At 42.8% G+C, this 14,538-nt stretch overlaps 2 protein-coding genes across 9 annotated transcripts in view; both read right to left on the bottom strand.

Annotated features, from left to right (window-relative positions):
• Positions 1-30: 30 nt before the first annotated feature.
• On the bottom strand, positions 31-4,278 carry klf9 (Kruppel like factor 9). The gene is made up of 2 exons (XM_085294048.1): positions 3,426-4,278; positions 31-2,090 (listed from the first exon to the last, which is right to left on the bottom strand). Exons 1-2 carry the CDS (start codon positions 3,832-3,834, stop codon positions 1,810-1,812), a joined length of 690 nt encoding a protein of 229 aa, XP_085150174.1. The 5' UTR covers positions 3,835-4,278; the 3' UTR covers positions 31-1,809.
• Positions 4,279-7,483: 3,205 nt separating this feature from the next.
• The window catches only part of trpm3 (transient receptor potential cation channel, subfamily M, member 3), a 145,926-nt gene continuing 138,871 nt past the window's right edge, over positions 7,484-14,538 (bottom strand). For 7 of the 8 annotated variants that reach the window (XM_085294039.1, XM_085294044.1, XM_085294040.1 and 4 more), the window contains 4 exons: positions 14,384-14,534; positions 13,641-13,834; positions 13,353-13,485; positions 7,484-13,036 (listed from right to left, as the gene is read on the bottom strand). In XM_085294039.1, the coding sequence (XP_085150165.1) occupies positions 11,416-13,036; positions 13,353-13,485; positions 13,641-13,834; positions 14,384-14,534 (2,099 nt within the window). In that variant the 3' untranslated portion in view covers positions 7,484-11,415. The remainder of the gene's footprint in view (positions 13,037-13,352; positions 13,486-13,640; positions 13,835-14,383; positions 14,535-14,538) is intronic. The other variant, XM_085294042.1, reaches the window with a different exon arrangement.

Raw genomic sequence — 14,538 nt, 5'->3', positions numbered from 1 at the left:
AGATGCGAAAAAGAAGAAAGAGGCGAATGCTTAAAAAGAAAAAAAAACCCCAAAAGGATAATTTTAATGTTAAAACATTTGAGCAACAATTATTACACAGGTATGTGTATTGCGATAGCATGGGATCTGCATTGACAGTCCCTGATTACAGTACAGTAGCATCAGAAGTAAGGGCTTCAACCTGAAAGGCACCAGCATCCAATCACAGTCATCATAATGCCAGAAAAGAAGAAAAATAAAATAAAATAAGCATTTCACTTCACAAATATATGTAGTTTGTATTCTACAAGCTACAGACTCTATTTGGACATTTGAATGCATCGCATGACAAGTACAAAAGAAACCTAATGACATCAATAATAATTCATCTGGCTCCTGTAGTGGCTTAATAAGACCTCTCATTCCATTTGTAATATTATAAAAGATCCCCAGACAAATAAAACATACACTGTACCAAAGAAAATACATACAAACATGCTACATGATGGAATTTGTTGAACTAATCAAGAAAGCACTCCTCAAATGGAAGGACAAACAATAAGAATAAAAATAACAATAATAATAATAATAATAATAATTAGGACTCTATCCTACGAGAAATGTTGTGCTTCCATGTCAACACCAGGGGGTGTAATTTTAAGTCATGTGTCCACACATCACATTATTCCCTGATTTAAAAAAAAAAAATGCAGTCCAAACAAAACTGGCACTCTTGGCATTTGAAGACAGTCGTTGAGCTTTAAAGTATTAGTGAACAGCAACACAAAGAATCTGACGATGTTAATTCAGGTAGTATTGAAAAACGTAGAAATTCCCCTCTGCCACAAAACCGTCAAAAGGCACGGACTTTTACTAAACATAAATCACTGTGGTCAGAACACCGAGTAGTGTTTAAACAGTAAGTGAAAAAATGTTACCACGTTATCGTCTAAAAGGTTTTACCCTGTTATGTTTTCAAGCGTTACTAAGAAACAACACAAATGCTGAGATTTGCTTGTGTATTATGGCCTCGACAAGGTACTATAAAGGTATATTGGTGCATTTAATTGCAATGTGTGTGTTTCAACACAGGAAACACACTGCTTATCCCTACAAGCTCATAACACACCTGATTATACCTGAAGTCCATGGCAAAATGTGTGAAATTAAATAAACAGGCTCTATATTTCTCTATAGTATAGTTTTCTTATTACTCTCTAATAACATGTAACTACACTAGACTTAGTATATCACCCATCTGAAGTTAGTTTGATCTATTTACATGATAATACTGCTGTGTTGTGCATTTGCATTATCCTGGCTGAAAAGCAACTGTTCAAGTGTGCATAAGTCTATGTATGCAATAACAATATTCATTAAAGGACTATTTCCAGAACTTCTTTAAGCGCTAGGAATATAAGGACTTGCGTTCTTCCCATTCTCTTCATTTGCAAGGGAAGTCTGCGATGCAAAGTGAACTTATGCAGTGTTTTTCAAACACTTTATGGGTACATGGTTTCCACTTGGACGGCAGATTCTTTCAAGAAAAAAGAACATTTTTTTGACAACAGACAATAAAGTTGAAGAAGAACTGAACTTCCCTGAAATAACCCTTAATAAATAACAATCACCTCAGGGAATGAGAGGAGAAGTTCTAGTGTGATTACAGTCAGATTTGTCATGTTTACTTCGTTTACATGTGTAGTAAACTCTGAATTGTGGTCTGGCTGGTTGTCTGGCTCGACAGGATTTGTAGAAAAGGTACAGGCGCCACACTCTGTATGTGCAGTATGTACCTTTGTGTGCACATGTACAGTATGTGGGTGTGTCTCACACCCCGGTGGGGCTTCGGTCTCCAGAATCAGAGGAGGACACGGACACGGAGCAACGCCTTCTCTTGGCCGCGCCGGAGCCCTGGAGCATGCTGGGATGAAAGCCTGGATGTCGCCGGGCGTGTTTCTTCAGGTGGTCGCTCCTCATGAAGCACTTGTCACACATCGGACAGTTGAAGCGCTTTTCGCCTGTGTGCGTGCGATAGTGACGGGTGAGCTCGTCCGATCGGGAGAACTTCTTGCCGCAGCCTGCCCAGGTACACTCAAAGGGGCGCTCACCTGAGGGAAACACACCCAGTTTTTGTTTTTGTACATTTACAACTAATCATATTAACCAACCCAAACCACTCCTTCCTCGCCACAAAATCAATCATGTCATCATGTTACATTTGCACATTTTCTTTCCTTCTAAAAAGAAAACAAACTAAGAGTCGACCTTTTTTTGTGAAATCTATTATAGGACTTACTTTGAGTTTGCTGTGTGTGAACAAATACTCACTTTTTTAATACTTATTTTACAAAACATAAAAAAATCTAAATGATTATAAAAAGTCTCCTGTGGCACCTGCTTTGCATTCACACAAGTATGAGAATATGAAAAACACAGAGACCAACAAACAACCCAGAGGACTTGGAGGCTGTATTCTGCATAGCAACAATCAGAGTGCATGAAAAAACTTATTGTGATAAGAGGAAACAATCAAAATTAAAGCACAGACACACATTTGCGAGATTAATCAAGTGTGACAAGGAGAAGGGGGGGGGGGGTGAAAATAAGACACAGGCTGCGGTCTGGAGCGAAACTAAGATCTGCTGAAAGACTGCTGCTAAGAACAATAACATGTTGACATCGGAGCCGTCAGTCAAGATAGCCCTGAGGTGAAACAGGGCACATTACTCCCTCAACAGCGCTTCCACGTGCTGAGCAGAACCACATGTCAGCTCTTGTTTACAAGCCCACGCGAGGGGAGTGGAGGTGGATGACGTATGAGGAAATGGTGGCGCAGTGTGCGTTACCTCCGGACAAGAACACGTGGGGACAACAGTGTCGCAGTGACCCGCGTGTGAATCACGACCTATTTAATGTGTCGGCAGATGTTCTTCCACTGTTACTCCGACTGCCAGTGCTGTATGGTGAAGAGTGGTGGCAGGAACACAAAGCTAAAATCATTAGAGGCGTTATTGGGTCTCATGATGCCCCAAGCTCCGGCGTCATTTATTACATCTCAACAATAAAGCTTCGCAAATATGGGCGTCCGCACGTGGTGTTTACCCAAGATCGCACTCTGGCCGCGTGTCCACAGGACGTTAAAACAAAGATTTCCTCCCCCTTGCCTCTCCACCTCTCTGCCAGCCTCTGGTCCAATATGTCCCGGTGAGTCACACCCCCTCCCACAAGTAGGCGATCATGAGACCACCTTTCCTATAATGTGGTTTTGCAGAAACACGTGGTCACGCCCCTAAAAGTCTCACAACACGAGACACAGGTCTGGACTCTTGTCCGTCACGTTTTACTCTTACTTTCTCGGTTAAAAGTCTTACGTCATAAATAAGAAAAATACGAAAAAGGGTCGAAGTGACGCAGAGCACCCCATCCCCTCTCACTTTACTTACCGGTATGGACCCGAAGATGGGCCTTAAGGTGGGACGACTTGCCGTACATCTTCCCGCAGCCAGCAAAAGGGCAGCAGTGTCTCTTCTCGGAGCACGGCAGTCTCCCCGCCGCCGCCGCCTTCGTGTTCCGGGGATGTTTGGCTTGGCTGGCCGGAGAGCCGCGGCTGTCCCCGCAGCTCAGGCGACTCCCCCGCTCCGCTTTCTCTTGCGCGCCGGCCTCGCTGCCCCCGAGACATCTGTTTTCTCCGGCGCTGACAGCGTTGGGGCTGCATTTGTTCAAGTCCAGCAAAATCCTCGCCACCATCAGTAAAGTCCTGTTCTCCTGGCTCTCTTTCAGTACGTCCTCCATCCGCCCCGGCGGTGGTCGGCTGGGGACGCGGTCTGCAGAGACGTCGACTTCCGACGACATCACGATCCCTGAAGCAGAGCCGGGAGGACAGAAGCAAAACAATAGATCTTGAGAGGCGAGGAAAAACTATCCGACAACGCGGATACAGTAATCAGTCCGCAGTCCTCCCAGGAAACATGCGGTTAATCATCCACACGTGTCGTCTTCAATGTGACCACTCCGCGCAGACTGCGCTTTTCTTGTCGGGGTTGCGCGGAGGATAAATAAACGCCCCGCTCAGGAAAGATAGCGCTTTGAAAATGTTCCCCGGTTCCTCCTTTCTCTAACCTCCTTTCTCTTTCTTCCTCCAGATCCTTTTAATTCTAACGGACGAATCAAAATCACAGCGTTTGCCCACGGCGCTATTGTGTCCACGTCCCTGTGCGCAGACACACACGGGTCAACTTGTCCTATTTTACAGAGAGCAGCACTTTAGTTCAACTCCAAGAAACAATTTCGCGGAATCCCACTGTGTCATAATTAAACTGGACTGTGATTGGATGAGAAGAAACGTGACTCGGTTTTTGGGGGACTGCCTATTGACTAAAGTGAGTGAAAAGACCCTCGACTAATCACAAGACTGGGATTGGTGAAAAGGGCAAGACCACACTCATGTTACCTTCAGGGACTTAAGGAAAATGGTAAATATGGTTGTTAGAGTGTAAAAATGGATTTGAGGAATCATTAAGAAAAATATAAGTCCATGTAGATCTATATGTAGACACGTAAAAGTGTCGTCATTAAAAACAAAAGTCTAACCCTTTGTGATTTTGGATAATAAATACATGGAAAATGAATAATGAACATTGGTTATATTTGGTCAGATTTATAATTACATGCCTTTTTAATAACAAGTTTAATAATAATTACAAATTTCTTTCTCTGAAGTTTAAGTTTTGTAAGCAATAAATGGTGTCCTTTCCTCTTTTCTGGATGATTTGCTTCAGTCACTTGTCTCTTTCATCGTTCGGTGATCCCACCTAATTTGACCTGTGTAATGTGTACAAAACACTTAAGTATCATCCCTGTCATTCTCTTACAGTCAAAGCTTTTCTGGTAATTTCCTACCCTACACAGTAACATACAGCATGCTTTAGCACGAGCCAGCAGATTTTTTTTTAAAGATGACACAAAAAACTGTATATGTATATATATGTAAAATTATGAATGATCTGTTATGTATGGAAAAAATGGCTTGTGGTTATAGTTTGCCCCTGTGTTTTTACAGCTGCTAAATATTTACAAGTTCCACTTTAGAGGGCAGAAATATTGACACGTAAGCTTGTTTCGTGAGATAAAGACATCTAAGATAAAGCTACTGTTTTTCTTACAGTCACACTTTTTCCCGTGACTTTATAAAAACATTTTTAATGTTTACATTCTGATAGTTTCCTTAGTTTACGCTCACCCTAGAACTATGTGTTTCTTAATCCTGCCAAATTACTATTCACTGTGAACTAAACGAGGCAGCACCTTTCCCTTGCGCCTCAACATTTTCAGACTACATGTTTCCCACTGTCTCTTAAAAGTTTGCTTAAAAAAAGAAAAAAGAAGAAAAGGAATGAGTATAATACTGCCAGCCCACTTAAGTGAAATAAGACCCCTTTAGTTAAAAAGTGCAGGGGGTGGTTCACTTCTGGTCAAAGTTCCTAGAAAATCCTCAGCTTAGGGGCTGCAGGGATTGAGCAATGTGAGCTCTTGACAGTTCTCCCTGACGTGAACTTTGTAGTCAATAGTTGGACACATGTTCTTCCTTGGTTTTGTTTTTCTGTTTACCCACAGAGAGGTATGGCCCTTCGTTTTTATAGGACAGGACTCGGTGTTCTCAAAATATGGGTTTGAACTTTGCCTGGTGACAAACAACACAAATGCATAATTCAGACGAAGCTTACTGCCCCTCTGCTGCATGGATATATATATAGATATAGCTCATATAGATTCATGTCTTGTGTTGAATCAATATGAAAAACAAGGATTATGAGGGAGTAGGATTCAAGCCAACTGCACAGAAATAACATAACAATAAGTTCTATTTTCTGCATCACAGAATAAAACTGTACAAGGACTTCTTGCTCTTTTTCCACGATCGCCCCATGCTGGAACTCCGCCCCATTTTGCTCCAGCAGAACCCCCAGATTTCCAGGAACAAAAATCTGGTTGAAACTAGGGTCTTGGCCAGATGAGTGTAGTCTCTGCAGCCACCCTCCCACTCCTCCTGCAGCAGAGCTGTAAACATTTCTGGGGAAGAGGAGGCGCTTCCTCGGCTGCCGCAGTTGCTGCTCCCCGCTTCCTCCTCGCACTAACGTGCAAAGAGTTCAATAGTGCACGGTGCATCTGGGTCATGTTGTTGTGGTGTCTTGTACGGCGATTGCGGCAAGGGTTGTTTTTTTTAAAGCGTGTGAGCGCATGCGTGTCATGTAACCGAGAGGTGGTGGAGGAGGAGGAGGAGGGCGCGCGCATAATCTCAGTACAAAATGTTCTCTTCCACGTGCGGAGTATGAGCTGACGCACCACTGCTGGCCCTCTCCCTTGTGCTAATATAGGCTACCCCGCCCCTCCCCGGTTTCCAAACACTCACAGCCCGGCGGACTACAGGCACAGCGCGGGCACGGCAGGGAGTGTAAAACCTTCACGTTAATATGTAAAACCACGTTTGTATAAACCACAGGTGTCATGCAGGCCCTGGCCAATATGACATAAATATATTCAAGTACTCAGTACTCAGCTGATTACTGAAGAATTTCTATTACAGCTGAAGAAAGCGTGTGAAAACCATTTATACTCTGGGACCAGTTCCAGGCTGTGTTTTTATGGCAGTGTAAGAAGTTTTACAAAGGACAGTCAATGCAGGGGTTTGTTGCCATATCTGCAGAACAGCTTGATGTGCTCCAGTGCCTTATGAGCCTTTGTTGCCTTATGTATCCTACAAAGACTTTTTGTTTGTTTTTGTTTTTTTATTAGTTTCTGCTTAAAACTAGAAGCTTTCAAGGTATTCTTCTGTGGGACCAACTCCCAGTTTGGATTCAGGAGACAGACACTCTGTTTTTAAGGTTACACTTAAAACTTTCCTTTTGACAAGGCTTAGTTAGGGCTGGATCCTGAAGCCTGGGTTCCCTTAAGAGGGTTAAGGGTAACCTGAGCTGCTTTTCTCACTCTACTACTGTAAGTCTTTACAATATCGCCCACCAAACACTGGATGTCGGATAGACGTGCAGATCATGTCTATATTGATCCATCACTTGTCACGCCGATGTCACTTTGCGCAGTGGGCAAGCTCCTTGAGGTGACCGCTGTTGTGATTTAGTGCCATATAAATAAAATTGAGGTGAGATACATCATAAGGGAGTCAAAGATGCTGATGTTCCTGTAGCCGTTTAACTTCAGAGTTTAAATCATTGTCCCAATCAGATATTGGGGTGTTATAATGTGTAGCGAGTGTAGGAACTTTCATTCTTCTTTTCTGAAGAGGGGAGAAAGTCAGTAGAAGCAAGACACAGGTAGGCAAGAGGAAGGTGGGTGTTAATGGTGAAGATGCAAGGAGCAGTGCAGATGGATGCATTTAAATACCTGTGTTAAACCATCCAAAGCAGCTGGTAGTGGTGAGGGCACTCAGTGTGCTGTCATTCATTGCTTGAGTATCCACATGAATTAAAAACAGACAAGACACAAATCTATTTAATTGTTTATTTAACAATGCATGCCAGACATGATCCTATTCACATTGAAGAATACAGATTTGTATTTGCATCCAAATACTCACTACTTTAATTTCATATTATAATCTCTCTCTATCTTTCTCTCAGTCATCATTACACATCATCTCTGTACACTCTGAGTGGAAGAACTGCATGCATTTAAAGGACATTAAATAAAGTGTGACCAGTAGAGGGATAAGTCCCTTTTAGTCGAACAACATCAGAAGTTATTGCAGAAAAAACATGTGCGTGATACTCTAAAGCTTACGAGTCACAGGTTTCATAGGAGGGAAGCAAATCTGTTGATTATTATTATCACATATGCTCATGATTCCCCAAAACTTTAAGAGACAGTGTAGTAAAATATTTAAAAAATACTGTACATTAAGATTCTGTTGGGTTGTGTTGTGTTGGCATGCCTCCCAGTTATTAGTGTCATCTACACTTCCGATTCACACGCAGTTTAATTAAACGCACGTACAAACATACGCACACACACATGCCTCCTGTCAGTACCTTCCACAACAGTCTCGTCAGCATATCGCAAACACAATCATGTACAAACCTTAACAAGTTTCTACATGCTTCGGACTTGTATGCTCTCTCGTATATGAGGATAAGGAACTTTGAAAAGAATAAAAGAGAATGTAAGGTCAAATAGCAGGGCATAAACTTTCATTCCAACGCGGTCATTTTGTTTTCTGACTGGCCCTGCAACGACTGAGGTGACCTCTGCCTAGTTAATCCCATCTGCAACAGCTGTGACTCAGCGTGTTTCCATTTTAGACAGAGTTTGGTTTGGTTCAAAATGCAAGAGTCAACTAAGCATGACTGCAAAGACATTCCTCACTTTTGTTTGTACTGTTGGTGTTTTCAACTTTTGTGGTAGAACAAGTTGATCAGGTATGAAGACATTCATGCATTGTATTGCCATTTCTGAACACCTAAACACAAAAATATATAGTTTTTCTATGATCAAAAAGATTCTGGGTTAGACTCATTAAGCACAGTGATTATACTGGACTCTTTCTTTCTTTCTTTCAACGATTAACTTTCCATCTTGCATCACTGGGGTAATGTTGTCCCTGAGCACTGACCTTCATCTTTAAACTATGCTATGACTTACATATGTGTTGAGGAAATTAAAACTCTCATCTTTTAGGTTTGCCATCCAGCCACTGCACACAATTGGGGTTAACTGCAACTTCTGTTGTGATTACAAAGTTAAAGGGACAATCTCCAGATTCTACCTAGAAAAGTAACTGGTCACGTGGTGTGGCGCTTTGCCCAGGACCACAGTTGTTTAATGTCTTTTGTAGCTCGCAAATTAAGAGACATCACCTGGGGGCTTTTAACAGTCCTGGATCATTAGATTTGGGTAGTACCACATGATTTAATCCAATCCGAGCAAGAAAGACCAGTTACTGCAATGACACCTACTGTTTATATCACATCCTCACCCTCGTTTTCGTGCGCAGGTTTGTTTGTTTTTTTGTCCTCCAAAGCTATTGTTGTCAGTGAGATCTTTTATGTGTTCTGGTGAAGAAATTCAAATAAATACCCATACAAGCAATGATACAGTTTACAGATAACAACAATTGCCCCACTCTGTACATCAGATGTGTCCAAAGAGAACAACAAATGTCTGTGAGAACATAACCACTGATTTTTTGGCCTCTTCACAACAGAAGACAAAGATGAAAAGAGGAAATTCACAGATTTATGAATCACTTCAGTCCCCACATACTCCATCCATGCCCAAAAGGCACCCTAAGTTTGGTATACTGGCAACTATGTATTGCCTTGTCAACATTAGAAAATTCTCATAAGCTGGTTGATAAAACATACAATAAAAACTACTTTAAATACTTTAAATATGATCGAAATGTACATTATATCAGACAAGTCTATATATTTAATAAATAATATAATACATCGTCATTTAGTGCATGTAGATGGTCATCTTTTATTAAATTGAAAAGCTTAATTAGAAAATACTCGACAAAAATATCACTGAGAAGATATAAATATTGATTTTTGTAATTCAAACAGGCATTTACTGCAATTATCAATAAGGAGCAAGAAAATGTCAATAAATAGAATCAATCTCAAAAGAAGAGCAACATGATTAAAACTGAATCATAAGAGTGAGAAAATATAAAAACAAACATTAAAAATCAGTAAGAATTCTATTGATTGAAGCTATTTTGTCTTTACAAAGCTATCGGAAAAAGACATCTTCTTTTTCAGACTTCTTTCTTTACAATAAAAAAAATGAGAACTTTTTTAAAAACACTGATCTGGCTTTCATCTTTTAATATTAATGACCCTATGTTTCCTCCTTCATGCCGCTTTAAAATGCATGCCTTTCTTAATAAATCTCAGCTAGAATGTGTATACTTGGCAACTCATTCCGAAGCTTTTCCAAATATAAATCAATCAGAAATAAATTCAAGGTCCTTCAATATGATCTGTATGCTTATTTCAACATTTGTTTTAGTATTAGGCAACTGCTTTTTTGTGTGTTTTTTAAAATAAGCCTCTTTTTGCAGTGACCTGCTTTGAATTCAATTAAAAAAAAGAATGAAAGGAGAAAAACAAATGGATGACAGTTATTGGATAGATGAAGGACGGATCTGTTAGGTGCAGGCGGATGTAAAAACCATTTCAAAAATAATGCCACTGCCGAAACCTGAAGGAAGAGGGCTGGGCTACAAGAGAGCTACGATTCTTGGAGTGAAAAGATTTTTGGTGTCAGGTGCGGGCAACTAAGGTTCACATCAGGTTTGCCCAGCAAGCGTTGCTTCCCACACAGGCTCATAACGCCCCCTTGTCCCCATCTATTGCAATTGCACTTGTAAAAGCTCTCTGGAGTCAGGTATAAACTAAGGTATCTCTCCAAGTGATATGTAGGATTTCACTGACCAAGTGTGTGCGCGGATAAACATGAGGATGTCACCATACGCGGAGCGCCTTTCTCTTTCACGCCCTTACATGATGCCTCAGGACAGTGCCTCAAGCACGGCCGCAGGAGATACATGGTGGCATGCCGACTTTTTGACTGCAGTGTGTTCAAATGCTGCTTTGTTTCTGGCAAAGATGAGTGCTTTAGCCGTTTCCTCTCTGATGCTACAATATACAAACAGAAGAGAAAGAACTGTATCCTTCAAAAATGAAATATTTATTTATTATGTGAAAGATTGAGTACTTAGAGGTAATTTGAAGTGCAGTGAAGTCCAAAGACTTCTGATCTCTTCACAAAGTGGCCAGAAATGTTAGTGTCTTTCTGGGTTGAGTTTATGCGAGTTAGGATTATATGAAGCAGGGAAAATGTATTTGAAGGTAAGGTTTTGCAGTAGTAATGACTCTATGTTGGCAAAAGAGGTGGGTGTCATTTCTTTCTTTCTCCTCTCCCTTGGCCTCTCAGACTTGACAGTGTCTACCATATAAAGCTGCTAGGAGTAACAGTATACTTTGTGTGTGACTAGTGTGACTGATATGTGATGTAACACAGTGAAAGATGTCTACTTGAAGTAAAGGTGGTGGGTGGAAGACATACAGTACGAATACACCTTCCATTGCCATAACACCAAACTGAGAGTTACTTAGCTACAAGAGGTAAAAACTAGTCTAGATTCATAGCTCTTTGTTTTGACTGGTGTACAGTAGGACCCCTATATCTCCAATCCTTCTCTGCAGATTCATGATTCAGAGTAAAGCTGCCCTTCAATACTGACTATGAATACATTTTTCTAATCTGAGATATAATGCGGGGGAAAAAAACAACCTTAGATCTCGTCCAGATTAGCATCTAAGGGCAACTTCACCCTGCTATCACTTTAGCCCTCGGCCCTCACAATACTCCTCTCTGGTCCTAACAGTGTGCAAGTGCACTTACACATCCTTGTCACGTGTAGTTTTGTCTATCGAAGCTGCGGAAAGCCGACGGAGCTGCCAGCTTCCTCATTGAGAGGCTGTCAGTTTTGGCTGTGTCAGGTCTTGCTCCAGACTTGCTCCTGAGGAAGGGGTTTCTGGTTCCTGCCAGACCCCGCCCCCCAGGCCCAGGCCCCCTGTCTGCCCCCAGACCCGGTCCTCTCTCCATCCTCTCACTCACCGACAGGCTCTTCCGGTGCGGAGGAGCCAGCGTGAGCGAAGGATGGGAGTCGTCTGACGAGCAGCTGTTTGCTCGCTCCAGCTTGGAGAAGGGGGAGCAGAGAGGGGCCCCACTGGGGCCACCTAGGACCCCTAGCCGAGGGGTATCAGGGGGTGGAACCAGGTCATCAGGGTCCTCAGGATCAGACTCTGTGTGACTAAGCTCTGCCTCTCTCTCTGGATGAGAGGAACCAACGTCCGACGGCTTATCAAAGGGGAATGAAGTGGAACCTCCAGGTGACTGCGAGCGTTCTGCGGGGGTGTATGGAGATGAGACGCAGCGTGTATCGATGCAGTCAGTGATGCTGGTGTACTCCGCGGCCTTTACCTGGACTCCGGCCCCAATCCCACCATAACAGCTTCTTGGTGTGAACATGAGGCTGTGTGACTTGACCAGAGGAGGCTCATCCAGGAATCCTGTGCCTGCGGTAGAGAGGTAGCGGCTGCTCTTAGAACGTTCGAGCAGCCCTGCTGAGGGAGGTGGGGATGGTTCCATATCCCAAGGAGGTAAAGTGCTGTCTGGTAAGAGATGTGCTGAGCATAATGACAAATCAGCTGCAGCACTATCATCAAACATAGCTCCAGCAGTTCCGCTGCTGCCTGCACCGCCCTCCGAGTGCCTGTCGCCCAAACCGCTGGTGGCAGCACTGCTGAACTCCCGGCCTCCAGGCAGCACCGTTTCTATTATATCTGACTGCAGCGAGGAGTCTCTCTGGAGAGGTGGGACCATACGGAGAGGATCTAGAAAGACCTCCGCAGGCCCCACCTCTTCAGACGTTGAGACATAGATATCAATGCAGGATGACGGACGGTGCTGCTGGGAGACCGATAACGTCGCCAGTGGGAGGGGCTTAGACTCCTTGGGGCCGGCAGCTGAGGACACAGATTGTGAGCTGTTGGCTCTGTGGAGACTGAGGGAGCGGTCTTTGAAGAAACTTTCAACTCGCTCAGCTCTACTTCCCCGTTCAGCAGCACGACCAGCTCCAACATAAAATGAATGACTTCTGGTCCGTGTTGCTATGCCAGTGGGCGAAGGAGGAGACATGGAACCCTCAGCTGTTCCCTCTAGAGCCTCCTGGAGGCGGTAGCAGTTCCCCTCTGTGCTGTTAAAGCTGCTTTGACGGAGAATGTATGCAGCTTCAGGGCACTCAGCCTGGCGGAGTATGTATGCAGAGTCTGTGCAGTCAGACGAAGTCCGAGAACGTGCTTTTTGGACCTCCCCGCGCTCGACACCAGTCATGCGCTCCAGCGCTCCAGTAATTCGTCCAATTAGCTCTTCCATTTGGGCCAGACGAATATCAACAGTCTGTAGTGATGCCTTCATGAAGTGTTCCCTCTCATTGACTTCCTCTAAACGCATCGCCATATTCTCCACCCTGACAGAGGAGACAGAAATGAGAGAAAAACATCATAAAAGCACTGGAGGGGGTAGAGTAGAGAAGCGAAAACAGTGTGTGTTCTTAGCTACACATTTCTGTACGCCAAAGGAAATTCTAAATTCACTTTTGTGTTATCAGATTGATCAGCTTCTTTTCTCTCTTTGCCCTTAGTTTCTTTTGCTAGAGTGCGCTGGGCTCTCTTGGCCATTGTACAGAAAAAGAAAAATGGAAATAAGTATTGAAATATGTTCTATATTTCTATTGTTTGATGGTTTTAATACGGACACTGCTTTTGAGTGCAGCCATGTCTGACCTTTCAGAAGTGACTCTGATTCTCTCATCATTGGATGAGTGGAATCTGTCATCTTTCTCTCTGAAGTACTCCTCTATACACTGCTCCTCAAAATCATGGACTTTCTTCAGTTCGTCTTCTGTGATGAAAAGCTCTGTGGATGAAAGGGATTGAGTGTGTTAACGCTAACTATTCAGAAATACTGAAGAGATTTCTTTTTTCGTAAACAGACACTTTTATTGCACTAAAATGGAATAAATGTAACGAGTTCTATTACAAAAAGCTTGTTATTGTATGTGTGCAACTCACTCAGTCCATAGTCCCTTTCATCGTCATCATGCTTGCGCCATCGACAACACAGGTGCTTGAGGACCATAGTTATGTGGCTGAATATGATGAGAGGTGGAGGAAGGACCGGACGTTCATGGAAGGTCATAATGAGCTGGTAGCGCTGAAATTTCCACACCTGGTTGGAGATGGACTTGACCTCGAAGAATGTATTACTACAGACAATCACAGATAGAGACGCCATACAAGCCGAGAAAGATTACATCTGCTGTAAGCTAAAATAAACCGAATCAAGAGAGTTTTGAGGAGAAAATCTGACTAAACCTTCAGTTTAACTGTTGTGTCTTATATTGTCTGCTTTTTTTGTAATAACACTAATGCAGAGAAGAGGACGACTGCATTTGCTTCATTGATTATATAAAAGAGCAGCAACCGACCATTAGTCTGATAATGTCCATGTGGAAAAACCACCATCCCATTATGATACTATAGTTAGCTACCAGCCTCAGTGCCCAAATAAAAGTTACATGTGATGCCATTTTTTTGAATATGAGGGAAAAAAACATCAATAAAAACAATTTAATATTGCTAAGGTGAATCCTCATCTTTGTCATCGTTTCTTATGAGAGCTAGAGGACAAGAATAAATAATTTCTGCCTTCATGCAGCCAAAAATAACTGAGTTTTGTGCTTCGCTGCATTTCTAAAACACTGCGGTGTCTACTTAAAGTGCAAAAGCTAAAACTATTGGAGGGTTTTACATACTTGAACACAGCAATGAGCAGGTTAACCAGGAGTATGTTGGCCACCAGCAGATAGCAGGCCATGATCGCTGGAACAATCCAGGCACCCGTCTTGCACGGAGGCAGAGCCACCACCACACCGTCCTCTGTAGTGATGTTCTGCCCACAGGGGGCTGC

Source organism: Mchenga conophoros, linkage group LG12 (genome assembly GCF_057382185.1).
Source record: "Mchenga conophoros isolate Kocher_MC1m ecotype Shallow Benthic linkage group LG12, M_conophoros_male_GT1.1, whole genome shotgun sequence".
In the NCBI taxonomy this organism is placed as follows: domain Eukaryota; kingdom Metazoa; phylum Chordata; class Actinopteri; order Cichliformes; family Cichlidae; genus Mchenga; species Mchenga conophoros.
Note: the sequence above shows the minus strand (reverse complement) of the source record. Positions and strands in the feature narration are given on the sequence as shown.

Coding starts and splice junctions, on each gene's coding strand:
- klf9 (XM_085294048.1), bottom strand. CDS start 3,834: ATGTCGTCGGAAGTCGACGTCTCTGCAGACCGCGTCCCCAGCCGACCA. Junction 2,091..3,425: donor CCATCTTCGGGTCCATACCG/GTAAGTAAAGTG, acceptor TGTTTCCCTCAG/GTGAGCGCCCCTTTGAGTGT.